The 22759-nt window shown below is 42.9% G+C and overlaps 1 protein-coding gene, 1 non-coding gene and 1 pseudogene across 2 annotated transcripts; 2 read left to right on the forward strand and 1 right to left on the reverse strand.

The window, feature by feature from the left end:
- The first annotated feature begins 364 nt into the window (after nt 1-364).
- TRNAF-GAA (transfer RNA phenylalanine (anticodon GAA)) lies at nt 365-437 on the forward strand. The gene has a single exon. It is a non-coding gene; the product is annotated as a tRNA-Phe (tRNA).
- Nucleotides 438-600: 163 nt separating this feature from the next.
- LOC123080135 (kinesin-like protein KIN-14K) lies at nt 601-7686 on the reverse strand (annotated as a pseudogene).
- Nucleotides 7687-9000: 1314 nt separating this feature from the next.
- On the forward strand, nt 9001-12701 carry LOC123140662 (BAHD acyltransferase DCR). Its single transcript, XM_044559949.1, has 2 exons — nt 9001-9557; nt 11545-12701. Exons 1-2 carry the CDS (start codon nt 9105-9107, stop codon nt 12430-12432), a joined length of 1341 nt encoding a protein of 446 aa, XP_044415884.1. The 5' UTR covers nt 9001-9104; the 3' UTR covers nt 12433-12701.
- Nucleotides 12702-22759: the final 10058 nt, after the last annotated feature.

Here is a 22759-nt window from a genome sequence, read left to right on the forward strand (position 1 = left end):
TAAACACTACCAGTGGATAGGGACGATTCCACATGGTTGGAAACAGAACCTGCCATATTCATTACCCTATGTTCCTATACGCTGTAATATACTCCCTCCGTTTTTATTTAGTTCGAATATTAGTTTTTGTCAAAGTCAAGCTTTGCAAACTTTAACCAAGTTTATAAACAAAAATATTAAGATATACAATAACAAATCAACAACATTAGATTCATTATTGAATGTACTTTCACATCGTATAGATTTATTATGATAAATGTCTATATTGTTTTTTATAAATTTGGTCAAACTTTATGAAGTTTGACCTTAGTCAACTTTAATATGCAGAATAAATAAAAACGGAGGGAGTACTAGAAACACACAAGCGGGGATAGCTCAGTTGGGAGAGCGTCAGACTGAAGATCTGAAGGTCGCGTGTTCGATCCACGCTCACCGCATTGCATTTTTTTTTTTTTTGCGAATCCACCGCATTGTATTTTTCATGTTGTTCTGTAAAAACACTGAAAACTCTTCAAGTCTCATAGCGGTCTCTCTGACTAGTGTGATTTCCTTTCTTTTTCTATCAACAACTCTCACAATAGTTCCGTCAAAAAAAAAGTCTCACAGTGGCAATTCTCTTGTGTAAAGAAGCCAAGCCTGAATGTGGGCTAGAGCCTGAAAAGAGAGAGCAGACCAGTTGTCATGATCATGTACATTGAAACCGAACCAGGAGTGTACCAATAGTCCAATATTTTTTTCGTTCTTGATCGTCAGACCATAACATTTAACCCTTGTTGCCGTAGAACAAATACAATGCGAGGATCCTCTGAAGTCTGAACATTGCAAGCATCCTCGTCAGAAGTGAAACAGGGGTCACATATCATAGCCTTGTTCTCATGTCAGCAGTTTGTTCCACCTTTCTCGTCTCATCGAGTAACAATGGGCATACAAAATACAGACCTAGCAGCTAAAACGTGATCTACTTCTGCCATCTTTTGGTTGACCTGGCTGACGAAGAGCCTCCCGCCAACTGGTTGGATTGATTCCTTGTATGACCTGGTTTGTCAATATGATCCTTACTCCTTAGGAGAATTAACTATTGGTTCCGATTTAAATTTTTACCAAACGTCATGAGTAGATAAAAAAAATTGAACCTCGACGTGAAATTTTCCAAGTTGTGAAAGTTTATTGAGCCCTAGCACCAAAATTTTGCAGGTTCTATGAAGAACTCTTGTGCTTACTTGGAGCCTTCAAAATTGCATCCCTTGGTTTTGATCTGGAGATTGCTGGCTACTTGGTTTTTGTGAGAGTGGATCTGGTTATCCACGATGGACCTCCATGCCTGAAACTATCGAGCATTACCAAATTATTAAGCCTACTTCTCGAAAGATGAAAAACTCTCAAGACGACTAGTATAGACAAAAATAAATTACTCCTGATGCATAGCGGTAGGAATGGAAAAAAATGGAAGTCATATAGGAAACAGAGAGTACATTGTCGTATCGTCGATTATGTCCAAGTTGAAGTCCATAATATTCCTTCTGCCAATAGAATACTCCATTTCTCTTACCAACGAAGAAAGAACCATCTTTAGATACATTGTCTTCATAATCTGCTTCAGCCAACCCCAGAGCCAAAATTTTAGTGGGTGAAGTCTGACCAGCATGTGCATTTACCTCAGCATAACTCACCGGATCTGCCAGTTGTCTCTTTCGGTTTAATGTGATCAGCGATGCCTTATTGGAATTAAAATTATTTGGCATGGTTGCACCATGGTTGTCAACAATTGAATTTGGGATTTGTCTTTGTCTTTGTCTTTCATGAGTTTGAGCTGCTCAATTTGTATATCTTTTCATGAAATAGTGTCTTTCAAGGATGAAACCTAGAAAAGTCCGAAAAGCACAAATGACAACTTTATATCCATAATATGAGAGATTCTTTATCTGCAATAGAAGTTAACAGCAACTGCAAATGACCACTTTGGAGTTTCAGTTAGTACTCCCTCCGTCCCAAAATTCTTGTCTTAGATTTTTCTAAATACGGATATATCTAGTTACATTTTAGTGTTAGGTACATCCGTATTTAGACAAATTTAAGACAAGAAATTTGGAACGAAGGGAGTATTATATAAAAAACTTGAACCATACGATATCCAACAGTGATCTTTTTTGACAGAGCTACAGCGGGCTTACGCCGACCTGAATCATTTTCATTATCATAATTAAGACTGAGATACAAACACAACGGCTACACAAATGTAGCACGCAGCACACACAGGAAGAAATTAGGAATAACAGAGAAGCAGCCAACACCAAGAACTTAGCACCCAACAACACTAGACCGACAGAGAAGAGCAGGAACTAGTATTGTTGGGTCAGTTGAAAGGTGAATTGACACCGAGAAGAGGAAGAGAAGAAGCCGCGTGCTACCGTGCGATCACTCATCACCTTGAAGAGCTAGGAGAGTCGCAGCCACCATCGAAGGGCTTCCCAATGCCTATCCACGACACGACGCAGAAGCCACTGACCATGACGAAGGGAAATGTTCTGCTGAGACAGCCCTGCACCTCCTCTGAGCCACACCACAACCACCATCACAATAGAGATAATCAGAGCACTTTGTCGAAGGGCACCGAAAACCGAGACCTCACCGCCGCCACGATCCCCCAAGAGAAAGATCGACCAAAACAACACCATGATTTTTTTAGAAAAGGAGGAATACCCCCGGCCTCTGCATCTGGACGATGCATACGGTCATTTTATTAATTATTAACACAAGACCTTACAAAGTCGTATAAAAGTAAGACCGAAGCCACCATCTAAGCAACATCTGTCCCTACCACTGTCTAGTTGATGAAGGGGCGCTGATAGTCTGGGCCTAATACCAAACAGACCTCACAGCAGAACCTAACATCTAAGACCTGAGGTCCCAACCAGGATGCCTGCCGGGTATGGGCACCCACCAGTCCGGCGTGCTCCTCAACCAGGACGCCTGCCAGGTATGAGGCCGCCACAGCCACCTACCACCAATCCATCTTCAGAGCTGTACTGCTGCATCGACCTTGCCCGATCTAGCAGCCGCCGACGCCACCACGACGCCAGACAATGTTGACCTCCTGCACGTGTCCATCACCACACATCTGACGCCAAGCCTCCGCTGCTCCATGCCACCAAGAGCCGCCGACAAGAATATGTAGAAAGAAACAACGCTCCACCGAAAGGGAGGCAGCACACCCCCACCCCTCACCTACAGACCCTCCCATCCGAACCCAGTGTCCCTGACGCCGCCTCCAGGAAGGTTACGGTGCACGGGACGCCTCCGACGACCGATCCGCATCGGATCTTGGGGTTTCACCCGGACATGGGTCGGAGTGGAGAGATGGTGTCCTCAGCAGCGCCCCAAGGAGGAAAGCGCCGCCAAAAGTCGGCGTCGCCGCTGCCGGCCAGCCAAGGCGGCCAAGGTTTCCCTCGGACATCGATCTGCTCTACAGAACACACCGGAGGCAGATCCGGCAATATCCAAAGTCGAACCGGGGATTGGGAGGGGAAGCATGGAAGGGAGGGGGCAATACCTCTAGATCTGGCACGGGAAGCTCCACGCCGCGCTCGACCACCACTTGCGGCTCGCCGTCCTCACAGGCGAGCCCTTAGGCCAGCCGTCCGCCTGCGCACGCCGCCTGTCGCACGACGGCGCCGCCACGCCAGCAGGGGCCGCCGCCCCTGGATCCTAGGGCCTCCGTGAAGAAGGAGCGCCGAAGACCCCGGCGCCACCTTCCCCGGCGCCCGCGCGGGCTTTCCCGGCGGTCATCTCCGGTGGCGGCGAGGGGGGAGTGGGGGGTGGCGGCGGGGGCTAACCCTAGATGCCCTCGAGTCGCCCTAGGGGCGACGCAAGGGACGGAGGAGGGGGCAAGGATAACAAGCAGATCAGAGCATCATAATGATCTTAAAATTGGGGGAGAATTTCACTTCCCCGGCCTCTACACCAACTAGGGATGCATACGGCCATTTTAGTATGAGTACCAAGATAAATATGGCCCTCAGAATTTTTTAAATGAGTATCAAGATATTTTTTGATGAGTGGTTCCACCACACACCAAACTTGATCCTTAATAAATGGGGAAAAACCCCTATGCATCACCTGTCAATTCTAAAAATTGAACCCGGGTCATTAGGTTGCACAACCACATGCCCAACCACTAAACCAAGGCTCTCTTTGCAAACAATACCAGGATGACCAAGGCAAAGACCGCTGCCACAATTCACTTCCACCACCACCCCAAACAGTCCATCAACCCAAACCACACACTAAACAGACCAACCACACTCGAGTTGAGATGACAAACGAACCATAGCGGCTCAATGTCTCCAAAGACAACTCCCCCAAGAGGGCAACGATGTCAAATACCTCGTAGATGTCTGGTCGACAAATGGATCTAGGCTTTCGCCTGAAGCACATTAGAGGACACGACACGGGAGCTTCACTGGGCACGCACGGGCTTTGTCGATGTCCCCTCCGGCGGCGCTGATGCGGTGGAAGGAGGGGGGAAAGTCCTGGTGGCGCACGGGAGGGGGGGGGCAGTTTTAATCGGACTATGGATCTTGTAAGCCCTCATTTTATCTATGGTCCTATGGAAATTTAGCAATTCATGTTTGCTTTCCTTTCTAATTGGTCCAAAATTTGTTCTGGTAGTTTTGCAAAGAGGGAAATAGTAGTGGAGAATGATGTTTTGACTCTCGGCCTCCATGGAGGTCCAAAATTTGAAAATTTAGGTTTAAAAAAACTGAAAAAGTTGTACAAGTAAACAAGGATGTGAGGCGTATGTGTGTAACATTTCAGGATTAAATACGTTGAAATGCGACTTGTACAAAAAAGATAAATTCATGATATGGGAGGATGAATAGTATCATGTGTTAAAAAGCCTCAGATTTGTCTTTTTTGCACAACCCTCATTTCAACATATTTCGTCCTGAAATTTACACACTTGCGCACTATGCCTTCATCTATCTCTGTATTTTTTTTCAGAATTTTTTGAATTATAAAAATATGAATTTTCATGAATTTTGAATTTTACATTTGAAGGCCTATATGGAGCCCGACCTCCAAAAGCAATTTCCGATGGTAATGGCATTTCGCTGAATCGGCATAACTGGAGTGACATTTATCTAGTTAACCCCCAAAAGTAAAAATAGCAAAAGTTCCCAAGCTATTCAAGTCCGAGTTTTTTTGTAGGTTTGTATTCATTATTTGTCAATACTAGCGCACATTCTAGAAACCAACACTATCAAGAATGTCAAGAAATATGTAACATAACCCAACCGTAAATAAACACATGCTATTTTACTGCTAATTCTTTACAATGTTTTGGTACAGGCTATGAATTGTAGTTTTTATGGTTTAACACCATACCAACTGTAGTTATAAGCAAGTACTCCCTCCAATTAAAACCACGACACTTATTATGGATTGGAGGGAGTATATAAAAATCACTTGAGTCCTAAAATCGGTTCCAACCTGAGATTAGAAGTGATCATGGAACGAAAATATCTATCTTGGGTTTTTAGGACAATGTTCACAATTTATTACCACATTTATATGTAAATCTATCCTTTTATTTTACACACTATTCTTTCTTTCCCTAACTAATATTGTTTTTTAACTCCACCCATATATTAATTAATTAAAACAAATGTTCATACAATCATTCATTACAGCTATTGCCACGTTGGGGGGAACACTATTAATAAGAATACGATCAGACTTGCTAATAAAACTCAACTTCACAATTAGAATGAAGGCTCGAGAAGAGTTCGGCTTTGAATTAACAAAGTCATCAAACCGGCAAGGAATACACAAGGCCACCAAGCATGAGCGACCAAAAGATACAAGGAAGAGGACTGAGCGACTAAAACGGGTTCTCATGTGCGCAAAAGGAAAACAAACTCCAGTTCAAGACGAGCTACAGAAAGGCTTAAGTGTAAGAGCCTGTTCAGTAGCTCTTTGATTGATGCTGCCACGTGCATCCGGTCTTGAGCTCCGGGGCGAAAGCCTAGGTTTTGAACCCCTAGCAATGGCGATGGTTTTTGTAGTTACCTTGTTGAAGGAATTGCTCGGCATGCTCGTACTGACTCTTCAGGATGAAAAACTAGATTCTAGCCTTGTTGGTTGGATCTGGTGATGGCAACTTTCAGTGTCGCTCCCTTCCTGAAGGCATTGTTGTTGAAGAAATTCGTTGTTTGTGTGGTGTCATGATATGGTTGGTGCAGATGCGGTCATTGTTATAGTTTGTCGATCATGGATTTGATCCCTTTGACATTTTTTCTTTTCTTTTTCCTAGCCTACGCATAACTTTGGTCTTATATGACTTTGCTAGCTGCTGGCTTTTTTAGGGTGTGTGTTGGTGTTGGTTGTGTGTATTTTAGCTATGCAGAGGTCGGGTGTGTGCTCATAGTGTTTTTATCCTCTTAATGCTCCATTTTAAGTCAATAAAAGCTGTCCTTTATCCAAAAAAGTAGCTCTTTGATATCCTTTCCCTCTTTGTACTTCTTGCAACGCCTAACTCTACTCCAGAAACTCCTTTTAGCAAACTTTAAAGTGCTTATTGTTTCTAAATATGGGTCAACATCAGGATTTATTTGGACAAACATTAGTGTCTTTGCTTGTCCCCCTGCAATAGAATATTTGAAGAAATAATTATAATTATCACATAAAGCCTCCAAATGCATGATTTATCAGCAAGTAAACAATCGATTATGAAGAGAGCTTTGAAGAACTTGTGTGAGCTTTGCTGTTTCTGTAGGGCACATGGGCATTTTTCTGTGCCAGAGCAAAAATCACATCACCTAAAGCAGAGAGTGATTTGTTAATATGTTGAGCCTCTTTTAATCTATCTCCCGTTGCTTCGGACTGCTCTACTCTTTCCCTGCCAGCAAGATCAATGAGCTGTATACATCCTCTAGAGGTGGATCCAATATTCACATCCAACTCTATAACATGTACAGATAGAATACTACATGTAATAGTATATGTTTAACAAATCCATATTATAGAGAATAACGGTAAAAACATAATATGAATCCGGTTCATGGTTCAGTCAACCTGTGGGACCGGCTGCTTCTTTCATCTAGAGCTGTTGCACCAACTGCTCGATTTGCTAGTCCAATTTCCATTAAGTCTTAAACATCTGATGTTGATTTAATTGGATATAAGCTCGCATCCGGTAAGAGTCCAATAGGCTGAGAAGTCTAAACATCAAGTGTTTATTTATGTTAATGAGTACCATTCTTACTTTACAATTTTAATAATAAGAATACAATACAATAAAATAGAGGTATGATTATAAGAAATGTAACGGAAAAAATATGTGCAAGAGTATTAAAGGATATTGTGTCCGTGCAGTATTGATTGACAAAAGATCATGAATGTGTTCGTTGTAAATCTCAACCATCTGTACCCCCACCTTGTACGAGAAAATATTTCTCCCACCTAGTAAAATATCAAATAGATCATTTAAATCCCTATAATTGACACCCCCAATCTTTCATTGATGTACTGGGTCCACTCTGGAAAAAGATAGAAAATAAGACACTGATAATTATACAGTGTACGGCAAAAATTTAAACATGATTCTCAAGACTAGAGTCAGTGGCACAGTGTAAGTTTTTTCAAAACCAGTTTGACAATACACAAAAATACACACCTTGAATCCATTGAGAACTGACCAATTCAACGGTTGAGTGTCGGAAAAACTTGGCTGTGGCTAATTAGAGAATTATTAATAAGAAAAAATAAAACTATTATTATTATAAAATTATACTCTAAGAAGCAAATGAGCTAAACACTTTGCTAAACTCGACATCCAGTGTGCATCTTTCCTTGCTTCAGTGGATTTGAAATCAGAAGCTCACCACTTTCACTAATGTATTTAATAGTAGTTGATTTTTTTTATCTTGGTCAGGAAGAAATGGTATTACATGACAATGCACATATTTCATAAAAATATTGTCTAGGAAAGAGAATATTTTCAAAAGAGAATATTATATAGGAAAAGAGATTATTTCCAAGTGTTCACATAGTTCATAAAAATATTAATATTTTAAAATATATTTAAATACATTCTCATATAATTTTAGAAAATATCGTATTTTAATAAAATATTCATGTCTTATATAAAGTGTTCATGCGTTTGGAAAATGTTATGTAGATTTTAGAAAATGTTCACATGTTTTAATAAACTTTGTGTGGTTGCAAAAAGATAAATTTTTGAATAAAATTAAATATAAAAATATGTATGTAAAATTAATCAGGAGCCTAGTGTGGCCCCAGACTATCATCCTCAAATGAAGATTGTTTCAAGTTATGCATACATTTATATAATTCACAAATATTATTTTAATTACATGAACAAAAATTTAAAAGCAAGTTATTTTTGTATGCATATTATTAATTAATCAAGTATATTTGAACTTGTATTATGACTATGACTATAATTTACTTTTACAAAATTATTAGAAAAAAACTAACATGTGGAATATGGGCCACACAGAATACGGGTTCGGCTCCTCTGCAGCTGTGTTGCTACTGTTGTCTAAAAAAAATGCTACTCCGTAAGGTGCATTTCTACATGTTAGTTTTTCTTAGCTTTGTTACTATTCCTACTATACTACCTTTCCTGTAGTAATTTTTTAGCTTGCTACTATCTGTTCACTTGCTGTTACATGTTCTGCACTATTTTTTCTAGTAAGAGTACTACTACTCGTAGTGAAGGCAGAGAGGAACGTATGCATCCTTGTAAGTCTCCCTCCACCGTGTTATCTTGTCCTTCTTCACACGTCCCGACCGACCGTGCTCCGGGTGGTTTGGAAGGGCGCGGTGGCGGTCGATCAATTAGCTCGGTGCATCAAGGCCGCCATAAATGTCCCACCACCCTCCCAACGGCCATCGCCTTGGTCCTTCCCCTCCCCCATCAAGATGACAACCAAAGCCTGCTCGATCTGCCTCCCCCATCAATGCCCGCACCTCCACCTCCGCCCCTCCTTTATATCACTCCCCCAGAGTAGCTCTCCCATTCCACGCCACAGCCCGCTGACACTCGCAGCTTACATCACAGACCAATTAAACAAACAGCAATGGCCGTGGACAACGGGGACGCCGCCATGGCCGTCGCGGTCACCGGCACCCGCACGGTGGCGCCGGCCAAGACCAAGGTCACCCTCGCCACCTTCGACCTGCCCTACATCACCTTCTACTACAACCAGAAGCTGCTCCTCTACCGCCTCCCGCAGGGCGCCGCCGACTTCCAGGACGTCACCGCGCGCATGGCCGACGCGCTCGGGGACGCGCTCGCCTACTTCTACCCGCTCGCCGGCCGGATCCGCCAGGAGAAGGGCGACGGCGGCGCGCTGTACGTCGATGGGGAGGAAGGCGCGGAGGTCGTCGAGGCCGCTGCCGAGGGCGTCTCCGTGGACCAGCTCGCCGGCGAGGACTGCGGCGAGGAGGCGGAGAAGCTCATGCAGCAGCTCATACCCTACACCGGCGTCATGAACCTCGAGGGACTCCACCGCCCGCTGCTTGCGGTCCAGGTATGCACCGCCGGAGCTCCTTACCTTGATCACTTAGCAACCGTAGCTTTGGCATGATGGTACGGGAAAGGGCGTTCATAACAGCAAGTTCCGGGGAACGAAATCCTTCGGCCTCCTATTATTTTCGAAAATACTGATGGGCGAACGTTCACTGGGAGGGTGACTTAGAGCCGTTGGATCATGATCAAACGCGTGCCATTTTTTAGAGAAACAATTACACTGCATCGCTGGCAATTTTGCCATGGATACCCAGTCCTCAGTGAAAAAGACACCGTGAGCGTCATCTTTTTCATTAAAACCAACAAAACCTAAAGTCATTTCGTGTCAGGGGTATTAATTCCTTGGTATGTACATGAATACCAAAGAAATTCCACAGCCAGTGTATACTGTAGCTATATTGTTGGTATTCAGGCAAAAAAATAATACAATGAATACCAAGCAGGCGATTCCTTCCGCACTATTGTTTCGCGTTCCCCTTTTAACTTATCGACTACTATCCGGGAGTGGATATGATCTCCCAGACATACGCAATGATTTAGCTAATGCACGGAAATGCATACCATGATTTTGAACGAGCTCTTTCTTATACGTGCAGGTTTTATGAGCCTTTTGCTAACAAAATGAAAAGGGAAGAGACAAACTGTAGTGCCCGTTAGAACATCTATGTGTAGTTTTCATGACCATTTAATTATAATTTTTGACAAAAAGAATTTGAATTAAATTTTATGAACAATAAAATACACAGACTTTTTAGGAACCTGTTATCGTGGATCATCTCTAAAAAAAAAATACTGCCTACGTCTTAAAAAGCTTGTTTTAGATTTGTTAGATTAATAAATTTAAGACAAGCTTTTTGAGACGGAGGTAATATATAAAAAATCCTGGCATAAAGTCACTGATCATTGGGAAAAATGATAAAAGCAAGGCCTTGTTGTGAAATTTGGGCTTGTTTGCTGGTCGCGAACAAGCTATGAGGCATCGAGCACATGTGGCCCCGCCATATGAGCGAGTGACAAACCCTATCGGGTAACCTGTTAGACCATTTTAGCGGTGGCGGTGGGTAATAGTGGTCAACAAGGGGGCAGTTGAACAGGGGCGGATATCTTTAGAATCCGCCCTACCTTATAAGCATGGTTGGAAGATCTACACATTCGGCAATGGTCAACGAGGGGGTAGGTGAATAGGGGCGGACATCTTTAGAATCCGCCCTACCTGGCTACCTTATGAGCATGCTTGCAAGATCTACATATTCGGCGCATTTTAAGTAAGTGCTAGTAAATCTCTGAAATACTACAAGTATATATTACTCCCTCCATCCATAATCTAAGATGTTTCTTGACACTACACTAAACAGAGAATTCGCTCGAATTTGTCGCCACAACCATGCAAGGTTGACTATTTTGAAATATGAACATATATTTGTCATTCCTACGAATGGCATTGTCACACCCATGTCTTGCCGACAGGTGCATTCTGGGGCCGCATGTCGCTGAAGAGGGAATGCCAAACACTCAAATTACTATAGCGTTTGAAATGGCAAATCCGCAAATGTTGATCCAATTGCTACACTGCTGGCTTATTAGTTAGGTATAGTATATAGCCGTATACTTTTAAGATTTTTTTTAGGACAGTATACCTTAAGATGTTCCCGCAAAAAAAAAAGTATACTTTAAGATGATCACATAACAAACTGCAGAGATCTACTGCTGCAGTACTGAGGTTGTGCACCGACGCATTGCCTAGCTGTGCGATGTAAATATAAGGGGCAGAATTCTGATTCGGACACATGCACGGTTGGCGTGTAAATTTATCGGCCGACAAACTAGTAGGCCAGCATTATTGATCGTGCATAGTAGGAGTAGATCATTGCGCGTACACACACTATTTGCGTTCATCTTTCTGCAATTCAATTTTCATATTGAAATTTGCCCTATCCTTCATTTTGTTCAAATTTCCTCAAACTGAAAGTAATGGAGTTGGAGTGCAGTTCACCAAGCTCAAGGACGGCCTCGCCGTGGGCTGCGCCTTCAACCACGCCGTGCTGGACGGCACCGCCACGTGGCACTTCATGAGCTCCTGGGCCGAGCTCTGCCGCGGCGCCGCCGCCCCGTCGGCGCTCCCGATCCACAACCGCGCCATGGCGCGCTCGGTGCGCGTCGGCCTCACCCTCCCGGCCTCCGCGGAGGCGCACGAGAAGACGGACCCCAACGGGCCCAAGAAGCCGCTCGTGGCCCGCGTTTTCTCCTTCCCGGGGCCCGTCGTGGCCCGCATCAAGACCGCCGCCAACGCGGCGCTACCCCCGGGCGCGAAGCCCTTCTCGGCCTTCCAGTCCCTGGGCGCCCACATCTGGCGGTCCGTCTCGCGCGCCCGTGAGCTGGGCCCCGCCGACATCACCGTCTTCGCCGTGTTCGCCGACTGCCGGGCCCGCCTCGACCCGCCCGTGCCGGCGACGTACTTCGGCAACCTCATCCAGGCGGTCTTCACGGGCGTGCCCGCGGGGATGCTCCTGGGCGGCCCCCCGGAGCTGGCGGCCGGGATGCTGCAGAAGGCCATCGGCGAGCACGACGCGGCCGCCGTGACGCGGAGGCTGGACGAGTACGAGGCGGCGCCCAAGCTGTTCCACTACAGCGACGCCGGGCCCAACTGCGTGGCCGTGGGCAGCTCGCCGCGCTTCCGCGTGTACGACGTGGACTTCGGGTTCGGCAGGCCGGAGCGCGTCCGCAGCGGCGGGAACAACAAGTTCGACGGGATGGTGTACCTGTACCCGGGCCGCGGCGGCGACAGCGGCGGCATCGACGTGGAGCTGGCGCTGCAGCCGGAGCCCATGCAGAGGCTCGAGAAGGACGAGGAGTTCCTGCAGGTCGCGGCTGCCTGATCACCTGCACGTCGCTGCTTGCATTATTTAGTGAGCTTAATTAAGCAAAGGTTTGTGATTTAGCCAGCTTCGTTAATTCGATGTACACTAGTGCATGTGTGTTTGCTTGTTACTGCTACGGCCTACGGATCTGTTCCGGTTAAATAAGGATCGATCGATTAGTTTGTGTAAAATCACCATCCTATTTGTCATGTCATGTACTCATGTCACACAAATAGTCATGTAATGTACTATATGTAATCCGCCTACAGGATTTGCATATTTGTTTACACGTACTAGGCTTATCCCTTCTGAATTAAACTACTGTGTTTCCTTTTTCATATATTTTTAAAGGGGAAATCCTTTGGACAACGCTAACGCCCACCAGTGGTGGCGGAGCTAGCATTTGACAATAGGGTGGGCCGCCCAAAAAAAATGAGTTCGTTCTAAGGCCACATCTGCAGTCCCTGCACATCTGGCTTGAACATACTAGCTTTCTTCCCTATCTTCCTAGCAATGTCTCTCAAAAATAGAAGCAAGGTTTCTGGTCCTCTTTTTTTTTCAATAATTCTGCAGGAATATGGGTTTGATTTCATCGGTACATCTATTTATGTGCTGCATCTAATTAAATTCATCCACAACTAGAAAACAGAACTCATCTATGTAATATATAACATTGCATCTCTGTTTCCATTCCCTGTCAAGGGTCTGACAAGCAAAGAAATTTAACTGTAATCGGCCGAAGGGGATTTGAGGCCAGTACCTCTCCCTCAGCCTCCCAATCTGTGCGCCTGAGTGGACTGGGCGCCGTGGCCCGTGGGCGACTCGCCGGCTCCGGCAAGCAGTAGCAGGGCCAGGGCGGCTGCCGACTGGGCGCGCTGTTGCGCATGGCGGCCGGACGACGCGCGAAGCAGGCAGGGCCGATGCCCGCGGGCTTCAGGATGGGTCCTCCTGGTGGCCGGCGAGGCGACGCCACAACGGCAAAGCAAGGAAGCAGGCGGCGAATCTGAATCGAGCGAGACAAGGGTTGTGCGGCTGTCTCGTGTGGTGCGGTGTGCCTGTGCGTTGTGCGTGCTGTGTATTCGGCCTTCTTTCTCCCCCGGCCGCTCTTTCTGGCAGCACTTGCTGGACTTCTTTTCCCCTGGCCCATGTCTTAATAATCCTAGGCTGGCTCAAAATCCCAGGGTGGGCCGCGGCCCACCCCGTCCACCCTGTGGCTCCGCCACTGACGCCCACACGTATGGTGGGAGTCAAACCCGCCCACACGCCATGTCACCGCATGCATGCATGTGTAAATTTTTTGGATTTTCAGTTTTTAAAATGTTTTATCTCTTAAATGAAAAATCCGATTGAAGATCCGTTTTCACCATTAAATCCCCCGCGACGAGATCTTCGAAACTAGATCTCATATCGATATATTTCGGCGAATTTTTTTTGGGTTAAAACTTGCCATGTCTATTGCACATGAATTGCCATGATATTTACACTGAAATTGCCATGATATGTTTCAACTATTTTCTTCTACATTTAAAAGTAAATTTTAACATATTATAAAACGGGGAATTAAGAAACTAGACTTGTCATGCACCATAAACTAAAATTGCCATGATACATGCACTTAAAATTACCATGGTTCATACAAAAAAATATTTTCATGGTTAAAGTACTGGAATTGGCATCATCAAAAAACTAAAATTGCCACATGGCAACTTTAGTTTAAGCACTATGGCAACTATAGTGTAAACATCATGGCAACTTCTGAGCAAAGAAAATTTCGTCGAAACATATCAACATGGGGTCTAGTTTTGAAGATCTCATCGAGACGGATTTAATGGTGAAAACGGATTTTTAATTCGCTTTTCTAATTAGGAGATAAAACATTTTAAGCCGAAAACCAAAAAAAACTGCTGATGTCATCTATTAATACGTGGCAAAATGAGTGGTGATGGAGGCTTGTCGGCGATGTGTAAACGCCCACACGTGTGGGCGTTAGTTTTTCCTAATCCTTTTCATATTTCTGAAAAGCGATGCATACATCAAAGATGTTTATGGTACCACACCAAACATCACCATCACATTAGGTTTTTCCTTTTCCCTAGGTTTTTACCTAGCTAGGGTCTACCTTGTCCTTTGGCGGCGACGGCGGAGTCCATGTAATCCAACCACCGATCGCTGGGGATTCCTCAAGGTTTGGTGGTTCTATCGTCCGTGAGGAGAGACTATGTTTTTCATGGTGGAACCATACATGATGGAGGCTAGCAGGGGGGAAAGGAAGATGGGGTAGATGAGCCGCGAGCGTCAGGAATAGAAGGGAGTTGCGGGAAGAGAGGGATCGATGATTCCTCATATGATCCGCAGATCTGCGATGAGAAATTCGGGAAGGAGCGGGCAAGCAGCAGCAAAGCAAATTGGGAGGATGTTGATGGGGATGAGTGGGATTGCTACTGCCCCGGCCCACATTAGGACAATTTTGATGGGCTGAACACCTTCATGGTGAGGAAGAAGAGGATTTGGATCTCTCAGGAGAGGTGGAAGAGTTGATCAAGGATGTAAGGTGGTCATGGTTGTTTAGGGTTCATACAAAGCGACTCTTCAGCCATGTCACGCTGCTAAACACGACGAGGAATGCATGGGCGTCGGCCCAGGGAGTGGCCTTCAACAAAGATCAATCTGTTCCTAGTCTAATGACACTGCTTGGGTGACTGGAAATGAGTGATGGATGTGAGGCCTTGTCTATTCAGGAAGGGTCACGTGGTTATAGTGGAGTGTGATGGCTTCACGAACGTGTCTGACTATGCCTATGATAAAATCCAGGTCTGGGCAAGAACCAAGGGACTACTCGATGGTCTTAGGGGGAATAAGGATTTGGATGTGAAGGTTGGTACGGAAGTGGGAGAACCAACGATCACGGTGGTGGTCAATGAAGGAAAGATTAATCCGTCAAGCTTTCTTCGTGCAAGAGTTTATGTTGATGTCAACAAGCCACTGGTGAGATTTGTGCCAATCACTTCTATGGAGACGAATAAATGCCATGTTTATTATGAAAAAACTTCCAGATTTTTGCTTCTTCTGCGGGTGTATGGGCCATGTGGTGGAAGAATGCGGTGATGGTATTCATGATCGCAACTCTTATGACTGCGGAGATTGGCTACTCTGGGACCTTGAACCAAGTGGTGGTGGCACGAAAGGAGGTAGAGGGAGAGGTTTTGTGGACGGTGGGAGAGGGGGAGGCGAGTATGGAGGAGGGTGGAGATGAGGACCTAGGGGAGGAGGTGGTAGAGGTGATCAAGTTGGTAGGAGTAATAGAGGAGGAGGTATAGAGATGGTTGGTTGGGAGGGTACAACAAGTGACTCTAGAATCTTTCTGGATACAACCACTGAACCGGAAAATGGCCACTATCATTTTCCGAGAAAATACTATCTTGTGGACTCAGGCTCTAGGTTTATGCCTTGATGTCTTTATCCTTACTGTGGGGAGCGGGACCATTTGCGTGATTCTAGAGAAGCAGGGGTTGGTTGGATGCGGGATCTACTCCTCGAGGAGCAATACAGACGTAGATGATATCATCACGACCTCTCTTTGCGTACTATAGGATTCCACTATGTATTGTCTATGAATTACATCATAAAAGGCAATGTGATAAAGCATCAATATAATAAAAATAATAGAGAATTAATTTTTTTTTAAGTTGAAGCAAGAACTACAAATCTAAAGCAATAATAAAGAGCCGTCCGGGTTAATAAGACTGAGAAAATTAATATGGAAAGCTCCGTTGCGGGATTCAGACCTAACCATTCAAGGAGAGGCAGTGGAAACGACAGAACCTATGATTCCATATGGTTTTATTGAAAAGAATCCTAACACTTCATTAGGTGGGATGGCAGAACAAACCAAAAAATTCTCTTAATTGTAAGTTTATAAATTAGCAAACAAGACATGATTGAGGAGACGATGAGGATGCTGATTTTGACGGGTTGGGCCTAACATAGTACAATGCATGACTGGAGGGGCATATTGGGAGAGACTGATCAGGGAGGATGGTACAGTGAATATCCAAGGTCAACTAGTGTCACATTTGGCAGGCAAAGTTGCGGGTATTGTTCTTCTTCTTAGTCACTATGGTAATGGAGCGGGTCACTCAGGTTGCTCTATTCCTCCGACGGGCACTGCAGGGAAGGACCCTATTGTAAAGAGGAGGCAGCGGGGCAATGGTGGTGATTATGTTGATACTGTTAGGACAAATGTGGCGAACTCCCTCAAGGAGGGCCGCTGATTCAAATGAATATTATAAATTGGAACTTATGGGGACGGGGAAATACCGGACAGTTCGTGAGTTAGTGACCTTGTTTTAGTCACATTCCCCCATGTTCATATTCTTATGTGAAACTAGACAAAAATAGGTCAAGATGAAGAGAATCCATGACATATTGGGGCTTAAAGGTTTTACTAGTGTGCATAACAATGGCTTGAGTGGTGGCTTAGCACTTTATTGGCATGAATCATACATTTTTTTATATTGTGGATAAGGAAGAACATTATATTGATGCTTTGGTCAGAACTCGCGAAGGAGCTGACCAGTGGAGAATAACTTATGTCTATGGAAAGCCCCGCGTCGAGAATCATCATCTCATGTGTGGGCAAAACTTCAAGCTTTAAAAAACACATGTCATCTCACATGGTTAGTGGTTGGTGATTTTAATGAACCTTTATGTGACATTGAGCATGTTTCCACAACCCCTAGAGCTGAATCATAGATGATTACTTTTAGGGACACGTTGGAGATATGCAAAGTGGTTGACCTCGGATTTCTAGGCGTCCCCTTCACATATGCTAATAAAAGGAGTGGAGAGGGTAACGTGAAGATGAGATTGGACATGGTGGTTGCTGATACGTCTCCAACGTATCTATAATTTTTTATTGTTACATGTTGTTATATTATCATTCTTGGATGTTTTACAATCATTTTTAGCAACTTTATATCATTTTTTGGGACTAACCTATTGACATAGTGCCCAGTGCCAGTTGTTGTTTTTTACTTCGCAGAATATCAGTACCGAACGGAGTCCGAATGCAGCAAAACTTTTTGGAGAATTTTTCTGGACTAGAAGACACCTGTTGGGCCAAAGAAGTACTAGAGGGGGGCTCTGAGGGTGAGCATAGCCCACCCGAGCACGCCTGGGGGCGCAGGCGCGCCCTGGTGGGTGGTGCCCACCTCGGCCGCCTCCGGCATCGCCTCTTTGCTCTATAAATACCCCGAAAATCCAAAAACCCTAGGGGAGTCGACGAAACACAATTCCAGCCACCTCAAGTTCCAGAACCATCATATCCAATCTAGACACCATCATGGAGGGGTTCATCATCCTTATTGGTGCCTCTCCGATGACGCTTGAGTAGTTCATTTTAGACCTACGGGTCCGTAGGCAATATCTAGATGACTTCTTCTCTCTTTTTGATTCTCAATACAATGGTCTCTTCGAGATCTATTTGATGTAACTATTTTTGCAGTGTGTTTATTGGGATCCCGTGAACTTTGAGTTTATGATCAGATCTATATATCCATGAAAGTTATTTGAGTTTCTTTGATCTCTTATATGCATGATTACTTATAGCCTCGTATTACTTCTTTGATTCTTTGGTTTAGTTAGGCCGACTAGATCAATTTTTCTTGACATGGGAAGAGGTGCTTTGTGATGGGTTCGATCGTACGGTGTTCTTTCCCAGTGGCAGAAGGGGCAGCAAGACACGTATGTATTGTTGCTATTAAAGATAACAATATTGGGGCCATTTCTACATGAATAGATCTTGTCTACATCATGGCATCATTCTTATTGCATTAGTCTGTTTCTCCATGAACTTAATACACTAGATAAATGCTGGATAGTGGTCGATGTGTGGAGTAATAGTGGTAGATGTAGACATGAGTCGGTCTACTAATCTTGGACGTGATGCCTATATAATGATCATTGCCTAGATATCGTCATAATTATTTGAGGTTCCCAACCGTAATTTGTTCACCCACCATATGCTATTTTCTCAAGAGAAGCCACTAGTGACATCTACCGACCTCGGGTCTATTTTCTCATCATACATTTTCAGATCTATATTGCTATTTGCCTTTTTATTTATTTGCATCTTTTATTTTCAGATCTGTACAACCAAAAAACCCAAAAATACCTCGCTGAATTTTCTTTCGCATCGGGTTGCAAGTATTTGTTCTTTGTGTGCAAGTATCATTTACATAGTGTTGCTTGGTTCTCCCATCGGTTCGATAACCTTGATCTCATAACTGAGGGATCTACCTACCTTAGTTGCACTACATCATCCCTTTCTCTTTGGGGAAAATACTGACGCGGATACAAGACATCACAAAAAGGGAGGATCAAAGAGGTCTGGTGCCGTTGCCGGGGAGACATCATCAACATCTATCAGTTTCCTAATCACAAATCTTATCTCCTTGCAATTTACATTATTTTCCATTTGCCTCTCGTTTCCATCTCCCCCACTTCACAAAAATTTGTCATTTTATTCGCCTTCCTTTTCGTTTTCCTTTTTCTTGTTTGATCTTTTGTTTGCTTGAGTTCCATGTGCCTTCTATATGCTTGCGTCTTCGCTTGCTAAAAATCTATTGATATGGATCCCCATTCACTTGCTAATCTTTTTAAAAGATCGAATCATGATGAACCAATTGCTAGTGAGTTGAGTGCACTAGATTATCTTTACGAAGTTTTGCTTGAGATTCATGAATCTGGAAATTGTGATGAAGAAATTTATGAAGTGATTCATGATAGCTCCTTGAATGAAAAGCATGATTGCAATGATTTTACTATAAATTCTATTAATGTCAATTGTGATAATAACATGCAAAACCCCAAGCTTGGGGATGCTAATTTTGCTATGTCTACTACTTATTGCAATGATCATGATTGGGGTGATAATGTTTCTTATGATCTTGAAAATTTATTTAAGCCTCATAATGAATATGATATTGATAATAGTGTTTGAAATAATATTGAAAGTGGGTTTGGAAGAGTTTCAACTCTAGGTAATAATGATCCCACTACTTTGGAGAATCATTAATATTATAATTTTTTTGATAAAAGTGGGCATGGAGAGGTCATGACTTTATTTGATAATAATCCCACTATTTTGGAAGAGTGTCAACTTTGCATGCATGTGGATCATGACGAGAATATTTTATGTGATATTTATATTGTTGAATTTGATTATTATCCTACATGTAATTATTATGAGAGGGGAAAATATGGTTGTAGAAGTTTTCATGTTACTAAATTACCTCTCGTTATGTTGAGATCGTCAATGTTTTATTCCTCTTCTTTGCATATGCTAGATGTTTCTTGTCTTGATAATTTTTTTCCTTATAAAATGGCTATCCATAGGAAGTATGTTAGACTTAAATGTGTTCTTGACATGCTACATGATGCTCTCTTTGTGTTTCATGCGAGCATCATTGGAATCTCAATCCTATCTTAACGGCTATAAAGAAAGAGCTCGTTGGGAGACAACCCAATAGTTTATTTTTGGTTTTATTTCTGTTCTTCAATAAATATAAATTTATGCCTCTGATTAGAGTGTGTTTTATGTTTTAGTTAGTTTTTGTGCCTCTAAACCTTTGGGATCATGTTGGGTGATAGTTGATTTGATCTTGTTGAAAAACAGAAACTTTTGTGCCCAGTAAAATAATTTTCATAAAGCACAGAAGCGTGATTTTGCTCTGAATGTTTTACACAAGATTAATATACAAATTTCCCACGTTGCCCTATTTTTTCAGAACTTTTGGAGTTATATAAGTATACGAAGTTCCCTGATTACTACAGACTATTATGTTTTTGACAGATTCTGTTTTCATTGCATTGTGTGCTTATTTTGATGAATCTATGGTTTGTATCGGGGGATATAAGCCATGTTAAAGTTAAAATACAGTAGTTATAATGCAATAATAAAATATGAATGGGTTTGCAATAGTACTTAGAGTGGTGATTTGTCTTGTTATACTAACGAATCTCACGAAGGTTTTGTTAAGTTTTGTGTGATTGAAGTTTTCAAGTTCTGGGTGAGATCAAGATGGATGAAGGAATAAGGAGAAGCAAGAGCCTAAGCTTGGGGATGCCCCATGGCACTCCAAGATAATATTCAAGGATGAACAAGCAACTAAGCATGGGGATTCCCCGAGTGGCATCCCCTCTTTCCTCTAACAGCAATCGGTATTTTACTTGGAGCTATATTTTTATTCGTCACATATCATGAGTTTTGGTTGGAGCGTCTTATATTATATGAGTCTTTGCTTGTTTTGCTTTTAGTTTGTCAATCCTTGCTGGACACACCTATTTGAGAGTGGCAAAATTATGCTATGATTTGTTAGAATTGTTCTATGCTTCACTTAAATGTTTTGAGCTATGGAATTGCTCTAGTGCTTCACTTATATCTTTTTTGAGCACGACATGCTTTAATATTTTTGAAGAAATGCTCTCATGCTTCCCTTAGATTTATTTGAGAGTTAGTACTTTTGAATAAATTCTCTCATGGTTCACTTATATTATTTTGTGAGATGTAAATATTTGTGCTCATGTTCTTCACTTAAAATTGTTTGAGCTATCAAAAGCAACTTATGAAACTAGTCCCAAAGTGATAGATATTCAAGAGGGATATAATAAAAACTTTCATGAAGATCATCGGACAAAATAAACCTGATTCTTTGTAATAGTTTTAAGATATCATGATAGTAATATGTGAGTCATGTTGGTGAGTAATTATGCTTCAGTAAGAATATTGATGTTAAGATTTGTGATTCCCTATTCAAGCACGAAAGTCAATAGTTATGCAATGAAATTACATTCTACTTGTGGTGCATTATTCAGTGTTAGTTATGCTTAATGCTCGCTTATGTGATTTTTCATTTCTTGGTTGGTGGCTTCTCAATCTTTTTGCTAGCATCCACTTATACTAAGTAGAAATACTGCTTGTGCATCCAAAATCCTTAAACCCAGTTTTTCCGTATGAGTCCACCATACCTACCTATATGCGGTATTCCCGTCCCGTTCTAAGAAAATTTGTATGTCCCATCTCTAATTTTAAAAATAAATTTCCTTTTTGTGTGCTCGAACCACTCATTGAACGGTAGGGGGTGGCTGATATTTTTCCATGCTAGAAGTGTTATTCTCAAGATGAGTGTTTATTCACTTGTCATTGCACAAGAGTACGACAAAGGTATTAGGGATGCCCAGTCCCGAAATGAAAAAGAAATTTAGTTTATGTTGTCAAATAGTAAATTCCTTGGAAAGCGTTGGTATGGATGGCACCCGTGGATACGGCTAGCCGTGGCATGTGAAAGTATGGTGGAAAATGGATAAAACTTTATTTTCTGTTTGGGAACCGCCTATGATATATCTAGCATGGAAAGTATTGGGAACTACTCGATCGCTTTCGTTAACAGGAAAAGCATGCCACCCAAAATATTTTATCTCTGATTTTTAAGCTTTGAGCTCTGGCACCTCTACAAATCCCTACTTCCCTTTGCGAAGGGCCTTTCTATTTACTTTATGCATTTCTATGTTTATTTGAGTCTCCATCTTCTCTTATAAAGCACCAACTAAGGGGCAGTATGATCATACCTGACCACTGCATGTAGCTAATATGTGAGTGTGTTTCATGAATGGATCAATGATTGAGCATGATGTGCTAGGGATAACTTGCTTTACCGTTGATATTTTGAAAGACATGGTTGCTTGTTGATATGCTTGAGTATTGTAATCTTCATGTCAAAACTAGACTATTGCCTTGAACCATATAAAAGTCCATATGTCCATGCTACAAAAGAAAAGAATGTGATGAACATGGTAGGCAGCATTCCACATCAAAAATTCTATTTTTATCATTTACCTACTCGAGGACGAGCAGGAATTAAGCTTGGGGGTGCTGATACGTCTCCGATATATCTTGTTATATTATCATTCTTGGATGTTTTACAATCATTTTTAGCAACTTTATATAATTTTTTGGGACTAACCTATTGACATAGTGCCCAGTGCTAGTTGCTGTTTTTTGCTTGTTTTTTACTTCGCAAAATATCAGTACCAAACGGAGTCCAAACGCAGCAAAACTTTTTGGAGAATTTTTCTAGACCAGAAGACACCTGTTGGGCCAAAGGAGTACCAGAGGGGGGCTCCGAGGGGAGCACAACCCACCCGGGAACGCCTGGGGTCCAAGCGCGCCCTGGTGGATTGTGCCCACCTCGGCCACCTCCGATACCACTTCTTTGCTCTATAAATACACAGAAAATCCAAAAACCCTAGGGGAGTCGACGAAATACAATTCCAGCCGCCACAAGTT

This window comes from Triticum aestivum, chromosome 1B (genome assembly GCF_018294505.1).
Source record: "Triticum aestivum cultivar Chinese Spring chromosome 1B, IWGSC CS RefSeq v2.1, whole genome shotgun sequence".
Classification (NCBI taxonomy): domain Eukaryota; kingdom Viridiplantae; phylum Streptophyta; class Magnoliopsida; order Poales; family Poaceae; genus Triticum; species Triticum aestivum.

Bases quoted from the DNA above. Each gene is read 5' to 3' on its own strand.
- LOC123140662 (XM_044559949.1), top strand. From the start codon at position 9,105: ATGGCCGTGGACAACGGGGACGCCGCCATGGCCGTCGCGGTCACCGGC. The intron at 9,558-11,544 runs GTATGCACCGCC...GTTGGAGTGCAG, and splicing joins GCCCGCTGCTTGCGGTCCAG to TTCACCAAGCTCAAGGACGG.